At 37.4% G+C, this 27033-nt stretch overlaps 2 protein-coding genes across 5 annotated transcripts in view; one reads left to right on the top strand and one right to left on the bottom strand.

Annotated features, from left to right (window-relative positions):
• The first annotated feature begins 6379 nt into the window (after window positions 1-6379).
• On the top strand, window positions 6380-16362 carry LOC108271967 (SAM pointed domain-containing Ets transcription factor). The gene is made up of 6 exons (XM_017479966.3): window positions 6380-6743; window positions 11309-11774; window positions 12803-13000; window positions 13134-13181; window positions 13324-13458; window positions 13633-16362. The coding sequence occupies exons 2-6, from the start codon at window positions 11315-11317 to the stop codon at window positions 13809-13811; spliced, it is 1020 nt and encodes a 339-aa protein (XP_017335455.1). The 5' UTR covers window positions 6380-6743; window positions 11309-11314; the 3' UTR covers window positions 13812-16362.
• The window catches only part of pacsin1b (protein kinase C and casein kinase substrate in neurons 1b), a 31712-nt gene continuing 20128 nt past the window's right edge, over window positions 15450-27033 (bottom strand). For 3 of the 4 annotated variants that reach the window (XM_017479962.3, XM_017479963.3, XM_017479961.3), the window contains exons 2-10: window positions 24654-24780; window positions 24339-24495; window positions 23984-24219; window positions 22800-22958; window positions 19930-20105; window positions 19527-19647; window positions 18631-18764; window positions 18234-18412; window positions 15450-16930 (exon numbers count right to left, since the gene is read on the bottom strand). In XM_017479962.3, the coding sequence (XP_017335451.1) occupies window positions 16821-16930; window positions 18234-18412; window positions 18631-18764; window positions 19527-19647; window positions 19930-20105; window positions 22800-22958; window positions 23984-24219; window positions 24339-24495; window positions 24654-24713 (1332 nt within the window). In that variant the 5' untranslated portion in view covers window positions 24714-24780 and the 3' untranslated portion in view covers window positions 15450-16820. Of the gene's footprint in view, window positions 16931-18233; window positions 18413-18630; window positions 18765-19526; window positions 19648-19929; window positions 20106-22799; window positions 22959-23983; window positions 24220-24338; window positions 24496-24653; window positions 24781-26514; window positions 26793-27033 lie in introns of those variants that run through there. The other variant, XM_017479964.3, reaches the window with a different exon arrangement.

The raw sequence follows: 27033 nt of genomic DNA, 5'->3' as shown, positions 1-27033 counted from the left end.
GTGTTGGCTGTATTTGACGAATATAACGTTTTGTTTTAGACCAAATGGCTCAAAATATTTTTTTCAAAAGCTCCCAGATTTTGTCACGTGCCTTCTCGCAAACTCCAGGCATGCCTTTATGTTAGGTCGTGCCATATTTTCCGCACTATGTTATAACTTATTTCACAGTGCTCCTAGGACGGTTCAAAGCTTTGCTGATCTTTCTATAGCCTTCTCCAGCTTTTTTCCTCCTAACAACTTCATCTCGGCGCTTCACTGTCAGTTCCTTGATCCACATGACAGCAGGAAATAATCTGCTATTTTAGCTGATTTTAGACCTCCCAACGTCAGTGATATTTATTGTGCAACCTTACAATTGAACAGGGTGGATTTGAAATGAACACCGGTGCACCTTGTTAGAAACACTTTAAACTATTTTAAGGATTTTTTTTAGCACATTTAATTGGTCTTATATATATATATATTCTGTATACTTTTTTTTTATTCTAAAAACAAGGGAAATATTACCTAGGGGGTGAATACATTTTGGAGGCTCTGTATATTTTAATGAGCTTGTTTTTGTTTGTTTGTTTGTTTTTTAGAGATCTGAATGTTCACTGCTGTTGCATTCAAAGTACCAGACTTGGACCCAACTTGACAAACAGCAGAGAGTGGATGCAGCAGAGATAAGCAAACTTGCCAAAAATGCAAACCAAAAATGCCCTGAGGCCTATGACAACTCCCTGCTTGATTTTTTGCTTTTAAATTAGATTGTTAAAAGACGGTTAACCTGTGTTAAGAAAAGAGGGACTTTTTTTTTTATTCAGCCTTGTTTATTGCTGAAAATGAAATATCAAACTGAAAATATAGTCAGATTTTCACACATGTCCTCAAAGTAAAGAGAACCCAATGAAACAAATGAGACAAAAATATTATACTTGGTCATTTATTTATTGAGGAAAATGATCCAATATTACATATCTGTGAGTGGCAAAAATATGTGAACCTTTGATTTCAGTATCTGGTGTGACCCCCTTGTGCAGCAATAACTGCAACTAAACATTTCCGGTGAGTGTTGATCAGTCCTGCACATTGGCTTGGAGGAATTTTAGCCCGTTCCTCAGTACAGAACAGCTTCAACTCTGGGATGTTGGTGTGTTTCCTCACATGAACTGCTTGCTTCAGGTCCTTCCATAACATTTCTTTTGAAATAAGGTCAGGACTTTGACTTGGCCATTCCAAAACTTTAATTTATTATTAATTGCAACTAAACATTTCCGGTAACTGTTGATCAGTCCTGCACATCAGCACATGGGGCCTGTGATTGAGTCTCATGGCTTCTCATATCACTGCTATACTGATGACACCCAGCTCTATTTGGAGTGTGATGGAGGCCATTGTGCTAAAATCATTCTTTGAAAATCTTCTTTCATAAAACATAAAAAATCAAAAACTTATTTGTTAAAAAAAATAATGAAAGGGAATCATTTTTGTTTAGCATTTTAAATGAGATCAAAATGTATTTTATTATATCAAGTGATTGCATATCAACCCTCTGACATTACTCAAAGTCTGTCACAGTAACATGACCAAAATGGTTCGAGGAGGGAAGCGTTCTGGGGCGCAGAACAGAAAATGAAAAAGGGAAAATGAAAAACAGTGCATTACAATGAGGACACCAATGTCCAAGTGGATAGACAGAAATTGGTAAGCTTAACCTGTCATTTTTATCACCGTAAGTCCTGAAGTTAATCAACATTTAACGTTGTTGCCTGAGAGAGCAAAGTGTTAACGTTAATCAGTTCATTTCCAAAGTATCTCTGTCATGTATGTTTGTGAATGGGCAGTCGATTTACATTCGAGAGAAACTGAGGAGATTGTTAAAATTGAGCCTCCCCACCAAACACAACCTAATTATTGGGGTTTTCACTTCATCCTCTGTTAATGCAGATGAGTGGTTTGGAAAGTGTTTACACAAAAAGAAAAACATTTATGTTTCCGTTATAGATGCAAATATTTTTGTCACCATCACATGACTATTTAAAAATTATAGTTGGAATGACTCCAAAGGCACTTTATTGGCACTAACACTGGTCTTGCATAACCCTCAGCAAATGTTCAGTTGCGCCCCTAAATGATGGCAAACAGTCCAGGCCCAGATGCAGCAAAACAGGCCCAAACTATGATACTACCACCACCATGTTTCACAGACAGGTTAAGGTTTTTATGCTGGAATGCAATGTTTTCCTTCGAACATAATACTTCTCATTTAAACAACAAAATTCTATTTTGGACTCAAAACATTTTTCCAATAGTCCTCTATCTTGTCCACGTGATCTTTATCAAGCTGCAGATGGGCAACTATGTTCTTTTTGCAGAGCAGTGATTTTCTCCTTGCAACCATGCCATGCACACCATTGCTGTTCTCCTGCTGGTGGAATCATGAAAATTAACATTAACAAATGTGAGAGAGGCCTTTAATTGCTCAGATGTTACCCCCAGTTATTTTGTGACCTGGTAAACTATTACATGTTTTGCTCTTGGAGTGATCTTTGTTGGTGGACCACTCCTGGGGAGTGTAATAATGGTTTTGAATTTCCTCCATTTGTACACAATCTCTCTGACTGTGGATCGGTGGAGTCCAAACTCTTTAGAGATCGTTTTTGTAACATTTTCCAGTCTAATGAGCATCAACAACTCTTTTTCTGAGGTCCTCAGAAATCTCCTTTGTTCCTGCCATGAACACTTCCACAAACATGTGCTGTGAAGATCAGACTATGATAGATCCCTGTTCTTTAAATAAAACAGGGCGCTCACTCACACCTGATTATCACCCCATTGATTGAAAACACCTGACTCTAATTTCACTTTCAAATTAACTGCTAATCCTAGAGGTTCACATACTTTTGCCACTCACAGATCTGTAAAATCATTTCCATCAATTAGTAAATGACCAAGTATAATATTTTTGTCTCATTTGTTTAATTGGGTTCTCTTTGTATACATTTAGGACTTGTGTGAAAATCCAGTGCTGTTTTAGTATTCATATTTATGCAGATATTTAGAAACTTCTAAAGAGTTAACAAACTTTCAAGCGATACTGTATGTAGGCATATACCGTTGCAGTCGGAAGTTTACATACACTCATCATGGACATGAATGTCATGGCAGTATTGGGCTTTCAATAATTTCTTTGAACTTTTCTTTTCCTGGGGAAGAATGACTGTACAACAAGCATCTTTAATAATAATAATAATAATAATAATAATAATAATAATAAAGACTTTGGTTCACAAGTTTTAATTCATTTGGAGTTTTCTGTAATCAACACAGGACCAAACTTATACATAGAGGGTCAAAAATATACATACAAACACTTAAATTATTAATTCAGTGGTGCTAGGTTCCAAATTGATCTTTCCACATTAGTTCCAAAATGTCCTTTAATTTACCAAGACGAAGGCGTCTTAATTTCCTGTTAGTGATCACAAACACACATCAAAGCTGGGGGTGGAATGGATAAATCAGGCTAGCATTAAACTTTTGGAATGGCCTTCCCAAAGTCCTGATCTCAACCCTATTGAAAATTTGTGGACTGTGGTTACAAGTCGAGTCAGGGCCAGGAAACCAACAAATGTCAGTGAACTTTACCAATATTGTCATGACATTCATGTTCACGATGAGTGTATGTAAACTTCCAACTGCAACTGTAACCATTGGAATTTTAGACAAATTGTTCTGCCAAAAATAACCAGATAATGATGGAGAAGCTTGCAGGGCCAGTTAATAACTTGCTCCCATACGTCTCATTCATTATTATATAAATCCCCCCCCCTCCCTCTCTCTCTCTCTCTCTCTCTCTCTCTCTCTCTCTCTCTCTCTCTCTCTCTCTCTCTCTCTCTCTCTCTCTGTAACCCTAGTTACAGTAGATGTCTGTAGAAAAGCGTTATTTTTTCAAATAAAATTTAAAAAAAATAACCACTATTGATCAGTTCAACTTAAGTATGAATTACCTGTAACAGTTATATAATGACTACTTAATGACTTAAACTGTTTAACTACAGCGACAGAGTTCTATGTCATTCAAGACTCAGTTTGATTATAGGAATGACTAGAATACCAACATAACAGATAACAATAACCGCATAATGGATTTGCATGTGCGCAGTAAAACCAGTGTTAATATGGATACAGATTAATATTGTTATTAATAGAGTTACTTCAACACAGTAACTGTTGTGTTAGTCATGTCAGCACAGTAATATGTTGTGTATGAACATTGTATGTGTTAATTCAGTTAATAGATTGGAAGTTAAACTGCATAATGTCATTAACCTCCTGAGAGGTCGATGAGATGTGATATAATCTTTTATATATCATACAGATTTTCCAGAGTCTTACAACAATAAAAATACACTAATAAGAAGATTTTGTTTAGAAATAATTGTTGTGTTGCTGGTTTTGCTTTCAGAAGTTAGATTGTATCTCAACACTGAACTTGACTAACCTCCACCAATACATCCAATGAATTCCAGTGGGGTTTAAGCAGCTAGTTTAACGAAAGACATGCAAATGCATTCTACATTCTTCCAGAGTTTAACCTTGTTTTAGGATTTTTTTTTTAAAAAAACATCACCGCACACTGAATATCAACTAGTGGGAATTCCGAAGTATTGTTGATTTAATTTGAGACAAACCTCTATGCAAAGCATGTCTTGTTTTGGCGTTTGAATTGAACTCTTTTGTATTGGCTGATGACACAGTGAAACCGAATGTCACTGAGTAGATGGTGGGGAGAATAATTTTTCAGGCCAAAAATTCTTATCTGTATTATGAGAATGTTATTTTAGAACAGGAAGGTAAAAAAGGGTGAATCTCGACTCACTCACTCACAGTTTTTCCAACTGCCATGCAAATGAACCCTCTATGAGAAACATGCTGAACAAACAACGGTCACCAGAGACCTAAAAGAAGTCTCTTTTAATCTGTTTTGAAGGAAAAAAAAAATCCTTAAAATTATATACGAAGACATAACTGGTTAGTCGTGTATCTGACTGCTGTTCACTATATGATATTTTGCATAAATGTTTGTGTGTCTTACAGAAATATGTTATGTATTATATTTAAATACTAGGATATTATTGTATTTTAAGATACTATTATATATCAGTACTAAGATACTGTTGACCCCGCACTCAGCTTTTTATAAATGAGGCACAGCATATGTTTGAGACAGTCATGGTTTGTGTTGGTGTGTCTGTTTAACTATGCAAACAAAGCAACTTGCAGTGTAGTTGCAGGGACATCATCAAGACATTACTGACGCAAGCAGAAACTCATTTTTTATAAGGAAAAAAACCCACAACATAATATGGTACCAGTATATGGATTTAATATATTATCCATCTAAACACCCATATTTATACTAATATTGAAATGTTTTCATTGAAAGACAGCTTCAGTCAGAATCCTTCAATATGTACAGTAGAGTTCTTTACAAATGTAAAACTTTTGAACCACTGTGCTGTGAAGAGTGAGAGTTTTAATTGTGCACACTAAAGTTTCCCTGTAGTATGATTAATTACAACATTTTTACATAATGTTCCTCAGCTCTGAAAAATGCCTCAGGGTATAGCGAACAATTTTCTGCCTTTTGAAGATGGTACTTTCCTAATAATGATGATATATTACTGATGTAAGTTATTGCAGTTGTATCATTAAACGGTGATTTGTTTGTTTGTTTGTTTGTTTGTTTGTTTGTTTTGTTTTGAGCAAATTTAATGCTTGAGTTGAACTGATTTGTGTATTAGTTATGAGAATTGGTCTTGGTATGTATTAATTTTTTTAAATATTTTATGTATATATATATATATATATATATATATATATATATATATATATATATATATATATATATATATATATATATATATATATATATATATATATATATATAAGGTTTATGACGTGTCTTGATATTGATTAAAACACAGAAATTCCAAATGATCTCTTCACAATATAACCTTTCACAAATTCATGCATAAATTCCCACTAAATTGTCATTATTATTTCTATTTAAGAAACAGCCAACAAGACAAATTTGTCACATAAATTCTGATTCTGGACCTTTTTCAACTTGAACAATATAGCTCTCAAATTCTCATTACGGGACTCTTCTCTAACTCTTTCCTTTTCATTTCAATTCAATTCAGTTTTATTTGTATGGCACATTTTACAGTTGACATTGTCACAAAGCAGATTTACAGAAATATATAAATTTCCAATCCAAATTTTAAAGTGATGAATTTCTCCTCTCTTGTGAAAGGCAGAGGTGGTCCACAGTTAGCGGTGTTTACTCAAGTTAATAAGGCCTCCCTATAAATGCCAGCACTGGAGTCAATGGAGCAGGAATTCCTGCACACAGGACTTGAGAGCTACACACCCACATTCAGGTATACACACATGCCAGGGAACAATTGACACCATCACTGTTAGTCACTGAAGGTAGTGATGTGGCGGTGTGTGCCTGGAGACTGTCGTGCTGCTGGCTCTTCAAAATCTTATTCTTCAAGCAGCCTGAGAACACCTCACATGTTCAGAAAGACCTCAGAAGACACAAGACAGCCAAACTGAATACCAGTTACTGGAGGTCCAAGACAGCAGAGGAAACAAGAAGTTGTTATTCCTTGACTGCATCAGTGGGCTTTGGCAAAAAACGAAAAATCCTTCTGGTGCTTCCTAGGACAGTCACTGTATCTGCACAGGTAAGGCCAAGTGAACACACAGTATTTAAGATTTCACAGTGGTCTGGAAATATCCTCCTGTAATCAAGTGGCTAAAAATAGCGTTATTTAATCATTTCAATTTTTAGAATGTTTCAGTAAAATCTTTCAAATTATGAAAGGAGGAAGCACCAAAAAGCAATGTGTCCTGTACATTTATACTAAAGTAAATTGGTTTAAATATAGAACAAGGAAAATGCACACTGTGAAAAGCTGAGTAGGTAAAAGAGCACTAAGTCAGTGTTTAATCTTTACCAAACCTTTTGTATGTTCTTTTGATGATTAATAAAGGCTGATATGGTATTCAGATCAAGCATTCCTAGGGAGTGCACCTGTTTGTAGGAGTTACCACATTTCAGCCCATTCAAAGTGTGACTTACGTTAGGACCCCAGTGAGTCATTGAAATAAAAAATAAAAAATAAAAAGTTCCTAACTGTTCTTTTATGTGGTGGGTTGGCAGCACGCCATCTTGCCAGCAAAAGGAAAAACAATTTTTTCCTTGAGGAAAGGCCAAGTGACTTACACTTTCAACGTCTAACCTCTTAAAGGCGCATTTGAATTTTGTTAAATGAGACTTAAGAAACCATGAACCAAGGGGTGACTTTGGGTGAAGTAAAGCAAACAGAGTGAATTCAAGTGAAGCAGGCCAGTTATGCCTTCTTTGTGTAGAGATGAGATGCCATACTGCATACATTTGTTCTTCTCATACAAAGTCACTTTTACCTTAGATATGCCTAGACTTGGAATCTCATATGTAGTGTATGTTAATGGAACAAAGAGGACCAGAATTTCATGTTTTAACAGTTAAACTATATAGGTTGAAAATTATTAACGGCATAGTTTGTCTTCATGTCAGCTTCTCTTGTTTATCCGTCTACAGTTATCAAGTTTCTGTGGTGTTTGTACATAGACTTGAAGAAAGAATAGCCCTAGGATTGTTTGTCTAAATTCGGAGTTCCAGTCAGAAATGTATCTCCTCCACATGCAAAACATATCTGCAAGTGCCTCACCTTGCTTGTGTAAAATCATTCGAAAAGTTTTAAATAAAGGTGCAGAAGTGTTTAAATCATTTTTAACATATAGCTTTAATGTGTGTGTGTGTGTGTGTGTGTCATTTATATAAAGCAGGCTTTATTTAAAACTTTTTAAACAACAATAAATGGTCAGATTTATTTATAAAAGCAATTCAGAATATCATACTTTTCTATTAGAATTTCACCTAGGAGTCCAATTTAATGTGTTGGAATGCACTGAAATGTACTTAGATGTAATGGGGGGGGGGGGGGGGGGGACCAGTTTATCAAGAGATTTACTAAAATAAAGTCTGTTGCTAAAACCTTCTATATGTATAATGTTTAAATTCAGAACCACTCAAACCTATCGAAGACAAATTTAAAAGCATATTTTGAGAATGTTCACTAAAGGGCTGATGTTTGTAAGATATTTTTAAGAATTCTGGCCAGTCGACATAATTTTCTTTTATTACACATGGTTTGTTGATGCACCACAAGGCCACATATGTTGTTTTTAATTTGCAAATGAAAATGTCACACCTGAAGTTTGCACAGAATAAGCCATTATGAATTATGGTCTTCCAGTCAGCTCAAATTATTATAGTGTTTTACACCCTGAGGTTGTGAACAGCACTCATACTGCACAGCTGTCAGAAAAAAACACTGGGGTTGTGCAAGCTGTCTTCCAGCCAGAGAACTCAAGAACCTGACTTGAAATGATATTTAATAACCTATTATCAGCAGGGGAGATGTATGACTGGTTAATCTTTACCTATGACTCTAATCGTGCTACATTTTACAATACGCAGAATGCAAAATACTCAACAGCAGCACAAAACCCCAAACAAGCTCTTTTTGCTTTCTTTTCTTTTTTTTCTTTTTTTTTTTACAACATATTTTACACATTGTCATTCCCTGGAGTCTTCCCAAGATGGAACTACAGTAATCACTTCCGTCCTGGCAAACGCAAGACCAATTTTGCAACATCGTTCTAAATTTTTCCCTGCTTGTCATTGTTTCCCACAAGGAAAACGAGCAGAAATTTGCACTTTGAAATCCTTACAATGATGCCGTATATAGGTGGCGCCCAGTCTTGCATGACTTCCCACATTTGCTAAGTCTAAAACCAAACAAGGAAGTGTCTTTCTTTATAAGAGAGGATAAGGTAGGGTGGGTAGCAGTATGAAAACATGCCATTGATTTGTATCTGTACCTTCTAATTCGAATACCATCTGTTAATTTTCTAGCTGGGAACAAAATCTGACTTCATCAGTCGTAAAGTATACTATTTAGATTAGATTACAGAGTGAGCAAATATCATTTTTGTAAATGTGTTAACTTATAGTAACGTAAAAAAAAAAAAATCATCTAAAATGTCTCTGAAAGCAATCAGTTGGAATAACACCTAAAGCCATAGAATTAAGGGTTGTTAGTGAATAAATAACCACTGTTGTTATTCACCTTTATTAGTCAGATTTTTAAGAAAGCATCCCTGATTAATAGATTAAGCAATCAGACCAGTTCTGGCATAGAGGACAGCTGCCAACTCTTAACCAAAACTGTTAGCCAAATCTCTAAACATTTCTCATCTCAGCAACAATGAGCGCCACTGACCCAGTAAAAGGAGAAACTCTTAATGCCACTGAAATGAATTTTCAAGTCTTTAACCAAACTCATTTAAGGATCAGTCACAGGCGCTAATCTCTTGCCTACGGAGTGTGTTTGCGTCCCTGTTTCTCCTGTGCTGAGTCAATATGACCAAATGTGCCAGGATAATGGACTTACCGCAAGCTGTTGCTACACAGAGGGAATGCCAGGCTGCTGAGTGTATCTAAGCTGACCATAGATGAAGGAAAAGATGCACCCCATTTTTCCAGGGAGGTCAGAAGAATGAAAGGAATGAATGCAGGAGCGGCAGGAGGGTGAGCAGGCCAGATCGGGGTTAAAAGATAAGAACGTGGAGGGAAGGGGGGGGGGGTTGTAGATAACTTCATTTCCTTTAGAGTTAACCAGAGTGCCCCTTCAAAGACATTACCCAAAGCCTTATTTGTGGTAGCACAGAGATCTGTAAACGTGGTGTAAAAATGACCTGAACTCTCACCCCTCCTTCCATCCCTTCTATAGACTGAAAGACAGACAGCTTGTCTTTAGTTTAACAGTGCCTAATTTCCTCTGCTATCACTGGGTGTGGAGCTATCATCAGTTTTTATGAATTTGAGTGTCACTATGTCCAAACAAATGCAAGGTCTATCAATGAGCATGTGGCATGCGAGAAATTATTCTATGAACGTACAAGAACATTTACAAATAATCCACAATGACCATCTGTGCTTCCTTCAATTCATCAGGAAAAAAAAAAATTCATTGCTCAAGCACATAGATATGTCTCAAATGCATGTAATAAAATATAACGTTTATAGACAGTATTTTTCACACAGAAAATGAACATTAGATCTAATCTAGAGTTGTAACTGTTGTGCTGTTTTCTCATTATAAAATCATGTTAAACAAATATATGACTATTACGCATATTTACAGACATTTTACCTTAATTCAAGCTTGAATTTGTCTTCATCTATTGGCATATTATCTTACATTTGACTTCTTTCTAGAAGTCTATCTACCAATAGAATAATATTCTTCTATTTGTTTGATTATAATCTCATAATGATTAATTGATTTGGCTATCTTCAAGATAGTTCCACTTGACCAAGTTTCCTTAAGGCATTTCGTTCTGTTTTAGGGAGAACATGTGTACCACTTGTAATTGACTTGCTGAGATCACATATTATATTATTGACAATTTCTGTCATTATTTTGGGGCAAAACTGGTCCCTTCCTTTTTAATATTGAATTAATCATCTCCTACAATCTTAACGTCTCATGATTTCTGTTGTACTCCAGTCATCGGTTCTTCGTCATTGTCATTCTTTAGTCTTGTGTTGTGTCCTGCTTTCCCATTGGGAATGAAAGTCCCATTTCATTAAGTTTCATTAAAAGCTCATGCTGGCTGTGGAGACAGGGGACTGCGGGAATGGCACTTTGAAAGTGGGAATCAATCGTATTTACTCAGACATTTGGCGCAATTCTTTACCAGTGACCCGTGAGTAAGTTCTGCAGCCCAATCCATTTTGGTCTTTGCCTCTCAGTGCTACACCGTGACTTGCTTTGGTTTCCCTGCCCCATGTGTTCCCCAACATTTAAAGAGACAAGCAGCCTCACTAAGACATGTATATCTCTTAAAAGAAAGTCTTTGGATTCTGGCTTTGACTCTGGAACAGGACACCATGAGTTTGATTAAGATCTACCATCTTGAAACCAATCCCTAAGTATTGAGTCTATCTTAACAATATTATTACTTTTGAAAATGTTACTTTTTTTTTTTGCATAATACATCCATTTTACTTTACATATGCCAGTGTAATGCCGGTCCAATTTTGAATAACTTGCTGATATTCTGGTGTCATTTTTAATTTTGAGAGATTTACTTATTTTCCTGAGTCTCAGGAATCACTTCTCTTCTTCATTTCCAGGGGGCCATGGCTAGTCCAGTGCGGGTTCACCTAGACACTGCCTTGCTCCAGCCAGCCCGCCCTGCCTCCAGTTTCTCTGAGAACACTTTGGCTGTTCTGAAAACGGAAAATGGGACAGTGGAGGCTCTGGAGCTGGTGGACAATAAGCCACGGCTGGACAGCACTGATCGTGCCCTTCCGGGACTCTACCTGTCCTGTTTTGACATGCTGTTTACCGAGGATGCCACCTGGCTGGTGAGGGTAGCGGACTCCTCTGCATCAGTTGCTAGTGGACCTAATCCGGGACCATGTCCAGAGCCAGACCAGTGCCCTGTGATTGATAGTCCTGGGCTAGGGAGTGAACCACTGTCCCCTGGCCTTGAAGACCAGGTGGAGGAGAGATCTCTGGAGCAAGTGCAGAGCCTTGTGGTTGGAGAAGTGCTAAAGGACATTGAGACAGCCTGCAAGCTGCTGAACATCACACCAGGTCAGGCTAGATTACAACATTATGTATTTTGTGTCTGTTTCAAAATGATGTAATTATCATATTTTGTATTTGTTTCACTCATACTGTTTTAGAATGCTGTACAATGTTGTGGTTTTTATATATATATATATATATATATATATATATATATATATATATATATATATATATATATATATATATATATATATATATATATAATTAATGGGTAAGGTTTGGCAAGAACATAGTAAGGTGATTATGGACATTTCTAATCCACTAATGTGTACTATTAGATTGGAACGACACATATTGTATGACGCTCAAAGAACCATCAGGTTATTTTCTTTATTTAAACAGAAAATGTGAAAGATGTTTGTGCAGATTACATCCAACGTCAAAACCCAGCTTTATACACCAGGATCTGTTTAATCCCCACTCTTGCATGTGGAGTTGTTGCAAATGACCTGAGAACTTTGTTGGAGTAGCTTTACTTTAGGGCTTTTGGTGTTTACCCAGCAGGAGGTGTGTAACTGTCCAACCATGCACTTGTACTGCGCAGGTGAGGAACTCTGACTAGAAGTGAAACCATCAACAGCCACCTCCTGCATACTGTATTGATGTGCTCTAAAACATTTAACATTGCCAAATAGAGTCACATTTTCTAAAGCTTAAGAACATATAAAGAGAAAGACTTTCCTGTGTTTGCATTGCTGAATATCTCCTAATCTACCTAAAGCTCACTGATACTTGCTCTTGATTTTATTAGTGTGTGCTTACCGTACTTACGTACTGACATTTCTTCTAACTGACAGTTGTCACGGCACATTTCACTCCTTGTGCTACACCTCCTTGGGTAAACACTCATTCCCCCGTTCACACTTTTGCCTTTTGCTTTCCTTGAATGACAATCACATCATGCATCAAAACACACAAAGTTCTCTCCAAACATTGCTAATCCGACTGTTATATGACTGAAGCCTCTAAGATGGTTGTTGAGGGAACACTGAATAATGTGCCATGAGTCAAGCTTATATCGGATCTTTCAGATCCGGTGGAGTGGAGTTGTGGAAATGTTCAGAAGTGGCTGCTGTGGACAGAGCACCTGTATCGACTCCCTCAGGTGGGCAAAGCATTTCAGGACCTGGATGGGAAAGACTTGTGTGCCATGACAGAGGAAGACTTTCGACAGCGTTGCCCACAGTGTGGTGACACACTCCACGCTCATCTAGATATATGGAAATCAGGTACATACCTATGCAAAATATAGCTGGAATGGAATGAAAAATGCATGGCATGACGAGTCCTTACATTTTGGTATAAGCCATTTTAAATGCGTAGAGTAGAGTAACACACTCACGAGTTTCTTTGCGTGTTCAGCTGCCTGGATGAAAGAGAGATGTTCAGTAGGAGAGAGCAGGATCACAGGTAAGTTTATCTGTGTACAGATATGTAAACATACACGAATAGAAATTTCAACAGCTTATCTAGGCTCATTAGTCACAAAGTAGGAAGAAAATAGACTTAATTGTTGTGAAATGCTGTCACATTAACTGGTGTCGTCCAACAGAGAGAGAGGAGCTGTGGTCGGAAGCAGATTCATCTTGTTCCGGTCAGCCCATCCATTTGTGGCAGTTCCTCAGAGAGCTCTTACTTAAACCACACAGCTATGGACGCTGCATCCGCTGGCTCAATAAAGAGAAAGGTATAAAACGTTATCAGGGGAATTCAACCCAGTAGTGCCAGTAAATTAAAGCTAACATTACTTCGGCATCGTGTGACATTGTTTATTGTTTTAATATTCCCACGTCTGTTTTTGTATCACTGGCAAATCCACTTCTGTATTGAGATGAACCTTTTATTCATCTTTTGTCTGAAGGTATTTTCAAAATTGAAGATTCTGCTCACGTAGCACGACTCTGGGGTCTGAGGAAGAACCGGCCAGCGATGAACTACGACAAGCTTAGCCGCTCCATCAGGCAGTACTACAAGAAGGGAATCATCCGTAAGCCAGATGTGTCTCAGAGACTGGTCTATCAGTTTGTCCACCCAGTATGAACCCAACAATCAGACCAACAGAAACAAGATGACAGATTGTTTGCTTTGCACTGACAAACCGCCTAAGATCTAGAGTCTATGCACTCTAGTACTTTTCTGCGTTTAGTTGATGTTTTGGTCTGTGTTAATTTAATGTCATGAATCGGTTTGAATTAGATTTTATTCCATGTGCCAATCAATGTGGCCACTTTTACATGAAGACACTTTTTCAGGACCTCAATAAAACACATTATATCAGACATTTTATGATTATATAGGTCACACAAGATGCCTGGTTATTCGCATTGTCTGCCTGTCTCAGCCCATCAGTTAGCTTATTAACATGTCAAAGTAATTGAGGAATAATTTAGGATCAGTTTTTGCCTTCCTACAAGTATTAGGCACTTACTAAATGTGGAAACGGGTTTGAAACATGGAATTTGCATATATTTCTGTAAATTATTTCTATAATTTGAACACTGACAGTCGTCAAACACATGTTCTTCTCTGACAGCTTTCATAGTGCTATGTCAACGCTTGCAGTTTTTGTTTGAGCAAAGCTCCACTCCCTGTGAGAATGAGTGGCCAACTCAGGCACATGTTTGGGTTTGGTCCTGGCCTCTGCCCAACTCAGCTCTTTTTGCTAGGCCTAATCACACAGCAAACTTATAAACCCTCCCTAAAGGCATCAACAGTAAAGAAAGTCTTCAACTCACTAAGTGAACAAATGGTCGTCCTCCATTAGAAGCTCACCTTGTGCTCTCTCTCTCTCTGATCAGCAGAAAAAAAAAATCTTGCAATTGTTATTAGTAATATGTTCTCACTGAAGGTCTCATTAAAAGGTTCTTTACACATTGAGTTGTCAGGTGTTAAGGAACTGTTAAGAATTACCAACCTTACATGTAAGCGTGTGTGTGGGTTGTTGTTGTTTTCTTCTTTTGTTCCAGTGACTTTCAAAGTCACTTTTTCTCTGGAGTTTTTATTTTATTATTTTTTTTATTTTATTTTTTTTGCAGTGTCTGCCATTGTTAATAAGATTTGTTAATACATCTTTAGTAAAACTTTCTGCTACAGAAAGTCTCCACCATGGGTTTTCATTTCAGTCCTTCCGCATTTACTATAAACAAAAACATAATGATAATGATTTGTATTTTCACTTGTAAGTTTAGCAAGTTACCCAGTGGGAAACTTTGAAAAGCCGCAGTGGATGGATAATAACAAAACCCACTGTGACAAATAGGCTGTTGGTAACTTCATAAATTTTAAACTGTTAATCAGTCATTTAATGTGTACTATGGTTTTAATGACATTAGATTGTAAATAGAAATGAAAACTGTTATGTTCATATAGTAAGGAATTATACATAATGCAGAAATTAGTAATGTCTTATGTCTTAATTTTCTGGTATAGCAATTATGACAACATAAGGTACTAATCAAATGAGATGTCTTTCTAGAATGTGTTACATATAATTACATTATAATTGCATTTAATGATCATGAATGATGGACAAGAACGGTTCATGATTTTGTAAACACAGGCACTAAAAGTTATCGGACTAGAACAGCTCTCTCTAGTGGTGATCTCAAACACAGTGTTTTGCTGTTCTGCTGTGATCCACATAGCCAGCTACAGAAAAGTTAGACATAACTCCAATGCTAATTCTTGACAGGTTAAGCTTTTATTTTGAACTGAACAATTGAACAGTCACTACACCAGCATTAGAAGCTTAAACATGAGCTTAAATACACTCATATTGTGCTGGTGTTCCCATTTCCATGCCCTTAATATTGAAATATATAATAAAACAGAAAAGAGAAGCTTCTGAAGTGTTGAAAGGAATATTTACACAGAAGTGCTAATAACTTTGCTAATACTGACTAAACCCCAGAGGCTTTTATCATTTAAATTGCCAACAAGGCTTTATTCATTGCAAGGTGCACTGTCATTGTTGAGGTAAAGTATTGCCTTTACCTAAAAGTATTAAACGTTACCTTACGGCATATGCATATGTCCTTTATGCATATCAATGCAAAGGTCATGATATAGCAGTCATGAGGACTTTGTAGAACATTACCTTAAGAGGAAATGGTTTGCAATGTTAATAGGCACTCAACTCAGGTGTTTCGTTAAAATGCACAAAAAGTAGTTCAGGTTTCCGTGAGGACTGTTATGTAAGTTGCATTTAGAAATATGCATATTGTGGGTATATATTAAAGAGATAATTACTTTGTCAGTCAGTGAGTATGTGAACATGACACTTTTCTCATAAACCACGTAAGACTATAAATTGAAGAAGCGATTGCTACAAAAACAGCATTTTGAGATTTTGCTTTGTCCAAAAGGGCACAATGATAGCACTCGAGGAGTACAAATTTATGCGCTTGAACCAAACTGCTAAATGCCAGTGCCAGCACTTCACAATCCAGATGCAATATGGTAGCTAATACCAGCGCAGGCTGCATTCCAGGTAGAAGTGAAGTGAAAACACGAACACGTATCAAAAAATCTGACTTCATATGACGAACACGGAGATAAAAAACATCACACAATCATATTTACCCATGACAGGGACCTAAGCGAATCAATAAATAAGAGATCAAATGACATGTAAATGCATGTTATAAACTAAATAAGTAATAAAACAGAGCCAACATTAGGGACAATAGCAAGACTGGCATTACAACACCTAAAACTAATAACACATACATATTGCATAGTGTACTGCTATGCTAGGCTTCATGGACTGGGTTATATAAATATCGTATAGAAGAACAGGCTACAGACACACAGGGATATGAAAACTTTCTTTGTGTCTGCTGAAATTACATTACATATGGAAATGCTTTGTTTCTGATAACCCAAATCTATTGTATCGATGAACGCAACAGATAGAGTATACTTTATGTACATTTGAGATTTTTCTTCTGTTCAATTGTTAGGATATGGTGTGAATGTATAAGGTTCGGTTTTTCATGGAAAATTATTGGAGTCTCTGGTTATGAAGACCATTTTCCCCACACAAGGCAACTAAACAGGCTCGACATAATTGGCCGGGTACAGTCCAAGCTGACCGTTGTCCAGCCGTCCTTTACACCAGCCTTGATCATCTTCATCTTCTAGTTTAGTTAGCTCCTCACCTGTTAGGGAAGAATCAGAGCATCTTAGCTTTCACTTTAACAGATGGCAGATGTGTACGAATGCAGACATACAGGGAATGTGACAGGGAATTCACTTCCATATTTACCAAGTTCAGTCATTTTTAATGCTTCTATTCCATCTTGTTAGTCCCAGGTGAAAATGGCCTGACCATCGCTATGATATTAATATGATTTTTATTTTCTGACAATGATTTTACAGTCTTTACAGAAATATCAGCACGCACACATTGTTTAACACTACAGTGTATAGGATTTCTGGTTTAAAATTATGGAAGTAAAACAATGACATGTCTTAAACAAACAAACAAAAAAAGCATGCTGAATTGCTATTCGAAAAATCAATGCATTGCATTAACAGTTCTTGCATTTTAATGCATTGTATTTTCAGGGTTCGCATTTTTTTTGGGGGTGGGGGGGGGCTGCAATTCAACATGGTTGTAAATTTAAGCTGTGAATCTTTCAATTGTAAACATTTCACACAATTTTGTTCATGAAAATTCAACAATCAATATTCACTTTCCAAAGTTCATTTCCAAACTAAACAGTTTGTTTAAAATTACCACCTATAATATTCGACCGAGAACATTTCGGTCCATTTCATTTCTCTTTACAAATTCGCTTCCGCAAATTCAAGTGGTTCAAATTCTGTTGGATATTCAAAGTCGCACATCTGGGAATTGCAGGAAAAACAGTAGAGTAGAGTTAAAGTTTTCGTCTTCTCACCGTCCATGCACAAACATGCAAGTTTCTAATTATTCCTTGCTGTACTTTACAGAATGTTCCCACTTTGGAGCTTTTGCTTGGATCTTCCTCCTCTTGTGATTTTCTTTTACTGATAAGGTTGGTCCTGTTTCAGTGATTTTAAGGAGGAGTTCTAAAGCTGAAGACTCTTTCAGCCACAAAAAAATATTTAGCTAGTTAACATTGTAATTTACATTTAACTCACACAAGCTAAGGTGTATCTCAGGATATGACCAAGGATTAATATAATCAACTTCAATCTACTTTTGACTTACTAGGTTATAGTAAAATGATACAGTATTAAACTGTCGTAATTACGTTTTTACTTGATTATATAAAATTTACTTCAACGTGTTATTGACATTGTTATCACTGTCTCAAGAAACCACTGCAATGCCACGACAATCCCCTGGTTGGGAAACCCTGTACTGCTTAGGAGACACCCAAGTAGCTCGCAGTAGTATTTCTCCACCAGAGAGGGCAAAATTCCAAAATCCCCAAATAGAGTACACGTACAGCTAGGGGGTGCTAGGCCTCTCACCTACTCTGAAGCTGAGCTCATCTTGTTCTTGCCCTTCATAATCATATAGTGCCCTGACTCGCACGCCTTGGCTCTTTTCCTCCTCAAATGGATTGCTGCCTCCGTTGGTCTCTGCAGCTGCCTGCTCTTCATCTGACCATTCTGCAGAGTATGCCTGGTTCTTTTCATAACTGCTCACGCTGAAATATCAGAATGGTAAAATGGGAGTGTTACAAATACAAATGCTGATTAGATTTTGTTTCTGAGCATGAGTAATTCATAATGAAGGAAACATGGACTGGTATAAAAAAAAAAATTATAATAAATTTATCAAACATGAATATCCTGCTTTCACACAAGCCCCCAGTTTACCCTATCCTTTTAGTCTAAAGAAACAACGGAAAATAGTGTTCTGTACCTGCTGCGGTTGTCAACCTGTGGTGATGACTGATGGTCCCCAACAGTCATGACATAGGTGAGTGTGACATCATCATGGTTCTTTTTCAGTTTTTCTTTCTTGTTAATGGCATGGCCCAGTTCTGGGTTATATTCCTGGGCGGAAAGGGTTATTCCGGGGAAGATATTAATTCAGGGCATAACAAATCCATTCAACATGAAAGGAGAGAAGCAGAAGCAGTAAAAGTGAAATTTTCTTAATAATGACAATGTCCTGAGGTGCAGTGTTCATACAGGTGCACAGAGTGAGTAAGACTGAAAATACAAGATGCAACAAAATCGTAACGTACAGCTTTCGCTGTTCATTAGTCACACTACCTCAAATAGTAATCTGCTAACTGTACTCCAGTTAGTATTTTTGGCCAGATTTACCCTCAAATATAGAAATGAACCAAGTAAACCACAGTTAAGGATCATAACCGAAAATGAAAAATTGTGGTGGCAAAACATTTAACTTTACTAGTGTCATCCTTGTTGTGTTATTATTCCATTATTGATTCAGTCATCTCTGGTAATCACTTTATGCTTAAAAAAGTATAGTGTACAGTACTTTATCATTTATACTGATCTGGAGCCTAACCCGGGAACACGTCGGTCTGTCTCAGGGCACCATGCACACACACATTCTCACAGTCATTTCCATCTATGCGCAATTTATCTTAGCAAATCCACCTAGGGCTACATTTTTGGGAACCTGAGAATCTGGAGAAATTGTTCTTCAAAATTATGAATTGGTCTAAAAAAGACTTACATAAAAGACATATAAGAAGTACTTTCTTAAGAATGAAAAGGCCTGCACAATCATGTGCAAAGAAGTGCTACATATCAACTGAATCTGTAATTTCGGTAATATTTTACCTCAAACTGTGGCCAATTCGTGTGCATGCCTGGGCCATGGTTGTTGCTGAACCACCTCAGGTCTTCTTGAGGACTGGCAGAGGTGATGGTTCGTTCAAGCTCCCTGTAAACTGAGGCATAGCTGCAAAAAATAAAAATATAATTAATTAATTAATCAATCAATCAATCAATCAATCAATCAATCAATCAATCAATTAATTAATTAATTAATTAATTAGTTGATGCTGAGAAGTACACAATACTTTCATCTATCCTTACTTACATTAGCATTTAATATTTCTAGTTGATGTAATTCATTAACAGAGTAGAGAACCTAGAGGTTGTAAAATGTCCTTAATAGAAACTAATTAAAGTTATCAGCTTTGGAAGAGAGCAGTTAAGTGGAGCTAATCTTTAGGCTGACCTTTGGTTCTCTGTGAGGTTAAGATGGCGTTTGATATCCAGCAGCACCTCCCTGAGGAAGGCCAGTCTCTTCTCCTCAAACTGCTGACACTGTTCGAACACCAGCTCCATGTTTTCCACATACTGTGGCGTGCAACTGCTCAGCTCATCCAGAGCCTTCACGTACTTCTCTTTGGCCTGCAATAAACAACAAAAAAAAAGCACCTACAATTCTGTGCACAGTCTACATTATTTTCCTGCATTATTTTATTTTTTTACTATTAATATATATTTATTGATGTACATTCATTTACATTAATATAAATTCATATTCTTTTTTATCTTGGTCTGTGCTGTATTTGTTCCCATTTAACTGAACCACCTTCTTGTGTATTTCCCAATCTCAGGGTAGGGGATGCTACTATTTCCCACTTGGCAGGAAGAACAATTAAGGGCATACCACAAACGAGAAAACGCATGCTGGACCAATGACTCAGGGAGTATACACACGATCTTGTCACCAATCAGTCCCTCCAGGATTTAGCAAATTTGTGATCGCAGAAATTAATACAAAATAAAGACACAATATCCACAGGAGGTTGCAATTTTTCAAAAATTACTATAGATTTGCGCCAAGACGCGTCGTGTGATGTCATCACAACGCACATTCGGCCAAAAGCCCTCTTTGATTCATGAACATGAGTACGGCTAAAAGGTCTCATTTACCAACAAACATCATTGCGAAAGATCATACAAAACAATTTCATGCAATTACGCCAATTTAAGTAGTTTTGTGCAAAAAAAAAAGCACAAAACTCTCAGCAAATTGCATCGCAAATTTTGGAGTGAAAAAAACGCAGCAACATCAAGCAATTTTGGCCGAATTAATCACATAAAAAAAAAAAAAAAAAACTCAGCGGAATCTTGTATGGAATGACCATTACCAGCACATGCTTTTGTGATATGGGTCACAGTTATTGAGCATTCAGCCAACACTGAAATGGTCTGAGGTGCAGCATTCCCATTTTCACCAGTGGTTTTGCAGATGTTAACATCATTGCCTGATTTAGAAACTCTATAAATGGGCAGTGTTTGGCCACTTGTAATTTTCTGACTGCCTTTATGATCAAGTCTTCTGTCAGAAAGGCTTGCAAAGCTCATTAGTCAAGCTTCAAGCTTATGAACGGCCCAGTCTGCTTAGATGTCAAATGGCCTTTCTTGTAACTGACCCAATTCTAAAGACTCCACATGCGAGTTTTAATCCAGCCCAAGGATTTACTGCATCCTGTTGCCATAACTCCAATAGCTTGAAAAGCTGTCTGTAAAATCAGCATAGTGTGGAATAACACAGCCACTCATATGGGCAGATGTACCACTTGGATAATGGATTAGCCATTTGTCTAGCTAGTACTGCATTTATGATCAAACTTGAATTTTTCCAAGACAGCTTTTGCACCACTTACCATTCAGTGCCGCTGTTGTACTCCAGCTTTACATTTTGACCTTTAGTGTGCTACTGTTATGCAAATACCATTAAAAGGACTAGAGACTACAATTCCCATCAGCCACTCAACCTCAGCTACAATGATCCAGCTGTCAACACTCTGCTGAAGTTGGCCTCAAGGTCAGAGAATGAGATGCAGCCACTGATAGCACGTCAGCGTTTGTCTTCGTATGTGAGGCGACGTCATATTCCTGCCTACCAGGTTGAATCTAACAGGAATTTTTAGGGCAGGATTTTGTTTTGTAAAAATGAGAGATACTGTTCTAACCATCAATCCCCGATTTGTCAAATTACGCACTTTTCTTTTGTCATCAAACATCTGCATAAACTTGCAAATTACACAAATTTTTTATCTAACCTGCTACACAGCCTTTTGATATAGAGGGTACGCACTGACGTCACTTCCCCGCTGGAACACGCCCCCTCGGCCGGACTGAGTGGCAAAACATCCAGCAAAATGGCTGGTTTTAATAAGGGAAGCTGTGAAAACACTAGTATAACTAAAGACTATCAGCTTAAATTAAAGGCAGTTAGACTCGACAGTAACCCTTACAACTTGCCCAAGATCCTGTGGTCCATGGACATTGGCATGTGGCCAGAAATTGGGTTTCCCAACATTTATATGTACCTGAAGCCTGAAAGCATACAAAAGCCTTGACGCTTGTTCCTACTTCAAGGCGGGATTTGTTGAAGAAATAAAAGTGACAAGAACACCAATGAACATTCTGGTTGTATGTGGACAGGTATGTACAAATATTGTTATTTTATGATATAATTTTATCTGGTAAACCATAAGCTAACTAGTCCTAGTTTGTTTGTAGCCAACGCTGCTTCCACTTACTAACGTTATATATTTGTGAAGGTAAAACACAGTCAGAGAATGAATGAGCCCCCGTTATTCAACATTGGAAGTAAGGCAGCGTTTAAAAAGAAATATGTAGCAAATGATTCATCATTGTACATGAACAGCACATGTCAAAACAACTTACTTAGTAAAAAAGGACTGAATTTTTTTTTGTCACTCTGTAAAAAGATAGCTTCGAATTCTTGTTGAATCTGTTAGCACAGTCGATCGCACTACAGCTTTTTCCCCATTTTAGATGCATTTTTTCGGTGTTTTCGCAGAATTCACGCAATACACTAATGCAATGCTGCCGCACAGTCTTTTTGTGACCCACTCAGTGGGTGTGACCGCGGCGAGCTCCGGATACTGTGACGTCACGTGCATACCCGCTATAGTAAATAAATACGTTTTCATCTACCAACCAATTCTAGCATGCATTCACAGTGACTAAATGATATGATATTCAGAAGGATTTATACAAATAACTGGCTTTGGAAATGTTTTTAACTAGCTGTTACAATTTTTACAGTTCTCCCAGGCTCACCTTCTGAACTTCGCTTCTACATTTGTCCAACTTCTCCTGGAACTTCTTCTGCTGCTCTGCAGTGGTAGACGATGCTTCTCCCTTGTTGTTCGCTTCTCGGTTGGAGGCAATCTTCTCCTCCTTGCAGGCCAAATGGTATGCTTTCTTTGTTGTCTCCACCTACGGGGAAAGACGAATATCTTTTTTAAATTCATAGTAAATTTTCTGCATTTTGTACATCTTCCTAAATGTGACTAAACAATACAGAGCTAAATAACTGAACTCCACTCATTCCAAGTCAGCAGATGGTGATATGACTGAAAAAGGGAATCGGTGCCCTGGTTACAGGAAATAATTGAGGGCTTGGATTAACTGAGAGTATTAACATTATGCAACAATGGGCAGATTTAAGCTCAATGACAATTAACAATGACACAAAAGTCCAAAGACAATCCATCTAATAATAAAGTAGTACTAATAATGTAAACAAGAGAGAAATTAGCTACCTGAAGCTAAGAAAATGCTTAGTGGTCATGTATGCGTACAGAATTTATGAATTCTGGCCATATTGCACTATAATCTCTGAACACTTTATTAGGAACACTGGTACATCTGTACTCATTCATGCAATTATCTAATCAGCCAATCGTGTGTCAGCAGTGCAATGCATAAAATCATGCAGATATGGGCCAGAAGCCTTCGGGTAATGTTCACATCAACTATCAAAATGGGGGAAATTGTGGTCTCAGTGATTTTGACTGTGGCGGGATTGTTGGTGCCAGACAGGCTGGTTTGAATATTTCTACAGTATAACTACCGATATCCGTAGATTTTTATGCAGAACAGCCTCTAGCTGTTCTCATGGTTTTATGAACATGACAATGAGTGCAATGTTCTTCAGTGGCCTTGCCAGTCACCAGCTCTGAATTCAATAGAACCTTTGGGATGTGGTAGAACAGGAGATCTGCAACATGAAAATGCACCTGGAAAATCGTATAGTATTCCTAATAAAGTGCTCCATGAGTGTATGCTTTTGATCGAGCACGACTAAAAATCTGTTGCAAATGATTGGATATTATTTATTATTTATACCCAATTCACTATACTGTCAAATCCTTGAAAAAAATGGAAATGCCATAATATGAAATTTTCATTTTTTACAATGGTTTGACAAATCTAGGGCACCGAATCTTCATGTTCCTCACCTCTTTAAGCTTTTTGGCCCATGGTTTCTGAGCCTTTCTGAAGCCTTCCTCTGCCTCTTTGGTCTCCTTAAAGCTTCCCATAATCTGCTTGTGGTAGGAGTCTTTCTGCCAGTTTTTCACTTTCTCCAAGTCCACATTTATCAGCATGTTCTTTATGTCCTGGTGAAGCTCGCTCACCTTATCTGTTTCATTCATCATTGCCATCCAGGCCCTCTCTACTGACCCATACTGTGGCCCTGAAATACAGACAAAGAGAAAGAAAGTATAAATGGTGGTATATCTAATGTCTAGATAGGAATTAAATTCATTGGTAAATAGAATAAATAAACTGTATAAACTATATCCTTTTCAGTACCTCTTTCTACTAGCTGTCTCCATCTCTTAGCCCAGTCTGTTAGCTGCTGTGAATAGGCCTTCTCTATTTTAGCGCGATCTTGAATGCAGCTCATCAAGTCATTGCAGAGCCGGTGGCCGTCGTCAATGCGCTTTACTGTACGCTTATAATTCCCGACCTGTGATAAAACATGGCTGCTATGACAGTAGTTCTTTATGTGAGCTCCTGATACAAAATCACATGCAGGAAATTTGAGTGAAACCATTTAGGGTCAGTTGTCTGGAACACTAAGTTGAAATACACTTTTGAAACTGCAAAAAAAAAAAGGGGGCTGACCTCCCAGAAACTGTCTGTGGTCTCATCAGACACCAGACTCTCGTCGTAGGTAACCGACATGCTGTGAAATTTGGCAGGACAAACTCACGGCTGTAGATGAATGCAGCAGAGTGGATTTCACCATACACTGCAAGATAGGACCGAAGCACACTGTCAATAGTGATCACAATGCGTGATCATCCTTAAACATTGTACATAACCAAACAAAAAGAACAACAACACTTGTACTGTTTTATTATGAAGTTGTCTTTATTACACTGCTTTATAATATAGAGTATTACCAACCATCGTATTTCATACTGTTGAAAATGCTGTAATTTCAGTTTATTATATTTGTGATCACAAACAGCCTTTCTACAAGCATCTTACTGTCTCCGTTTTAAGTCTTTATCTGTCCGCATAATCAGATGTGTGTACTTTAGCAAAGCCAGTTATTAATATATAGTCTCACCTTGCATTATTCTTCTAAAAGTAATACACTGACCATCACCTGAAGTGCCCTAATTGCTGACAGTGTAATACTGAACACCCCAGTTTTGCTGCTTAGTCTCCAGAAGTGAGAACAGTTCATTAATTTCTGTTCCAGACCCCTTTAGACAACAAAGTGTATCGATGCACCTATAAGCACTGGGTTTAGCATACAATGCTCTTTTATCCACTATGGAGTAGGCATGGCTGAGATGATGGGACATGTACATATGAGCCCCGGGGCAATGCTATATATCTATATATATGCTGTCATCATGTGACATTAACAATTTTGTTGAAATGAAATGCTAACTGTTATTTAAAAAAGAATTTAAAAAAACAAAACAAAAAAAAAAACACCTTGTGTGTTGTTCAGAGAGAGTTGCCTGTATATTAACTTCCAGACTTAGTAACAAAACTGGTCTCATCCGTTTCAGAAAATGAACATTCTCAATTCAACATGAAAATGTAACTGAATTAAGTAAAATTGACAGGATAACAGATTTTGTTTTAAGAGCAAAGAGGAGGCACTGCTCTGTTGCCTAACGTGGGGGTGCAGCACTCATGTTTAATAAGGGACCAGTGGGGGAGGGATGAGACTACTGTGTCAACTGAATATGGTAGCACACTTTCAAAACCACAACACTACAAAATAAAATACAGGGGGGGGGACAATAAAAGAGTTTCACACTGTGATACCTTTTTCTTAAGTAGCTAAAACAATATAGAGCCATGACGTGTGTTGAAGTGTAGTATTTTATCGACACCATGTCTGATTAATCCACTCCAGTGGAACGAGGGGGCTTTTGTTCGGTAACTGTGCAAGGCTCGCTGCCACAGCAGACAAAAGAGCTGTAGGCATGGCTAAAATATCTCAGCTATCTAACTATCTTGACTCAGTGTAACTGTACATTTCTCAATCTTGAACAACCTTAAAAGCAATACATTTGATCATGGAGCCAGAAAATATGTCATGTTGTGCATATCAACTTTACTAAAATTCCCTCTCATCAGACTTTTTGTTTCAATATACAGACAAAAGATATGTGCATTTGAATTCCTTTGCATGGGTTGTGTTTATCCCAAGGCAAGCACATCCCTTTATAAACAAATACATGACAAAGCTACCTACATAACTGCATAAAACCATCATTTCCATAAACCTCAACCACATGCAAAGAATGCATCTGCATGCGGTCAAACAAAGCTGAACTGAAAACAAAACACAATCCAGTATATCCCGTACATCCAATACACAAGTGCTACTGCCAGCATCTGTATCAAAAGGTTCCAGGTCCACATTATAAGCCAGTGCCAGAGCAAACATACAGAAAAACAAAGCAAAACTGTAGTGCAACAAGACAACAGCACCATGGTGACAATAACAGCTTACCTGCTCTCTTTCGTTAGACAAACACAGAAGCTGCCTTTAGATTCCATGCACTTGTGACTTCTCTCACAATGCACCGTTTATTATTAGAATTCTTTTGTGCTATTATTGTTCATATGTTTATCAACCTCAAACAAGTTCCACGGACCACATCCCCTCCATATGGTATAAAATTGTATAATGTGTTGGCTGTGTGGGTGTTGCCATGAGGTAGGTGTGTGTGTGTGTGTGTGTCTTTGCATGTGAATGGCAGGGCAGTGATCCAATCACATTCTGCTTGAACATTTCTGACACTGTGGAGAGGGATAAAGAGTGGAACAGAGAGAATGGATTACTGGTTATAGACAAATTTAAGAATTTGAATTCTAGATTTGTCTTTTGCAATTCGTTCCCTTTTTTCTTTTCCTCCCAAATGAAATGCATTGTTTTTAAGCACAACCTCTGATTAATATTTTGTCAATTCCATATATGAGAAAAATTAACAAACCCAAAAAACAATTTTTTTGTTTGTTCAGAAATATT

The sequence above is a fragment of the Ictalurus punctatus genome, chromosome 11 (genome assembly GCF_001660625.3).
Source record: "Ictalurus punctatus breed USDA103 chromosome 11, Coco_2.0, whole genome shotgun sequence".
Taxonomy (NCBI): domain Eukaryota; kingdom Metazoa; phylum Chordata; class Actinopteri; order Siluriformes; family Ictaluridae; genus Ictalurus; species Ictalurus punctatus.
Note: the sequence above shows the minus strand (reverse complement) of the source record. Positions and strands in the feature narration are given on the sequence as shown.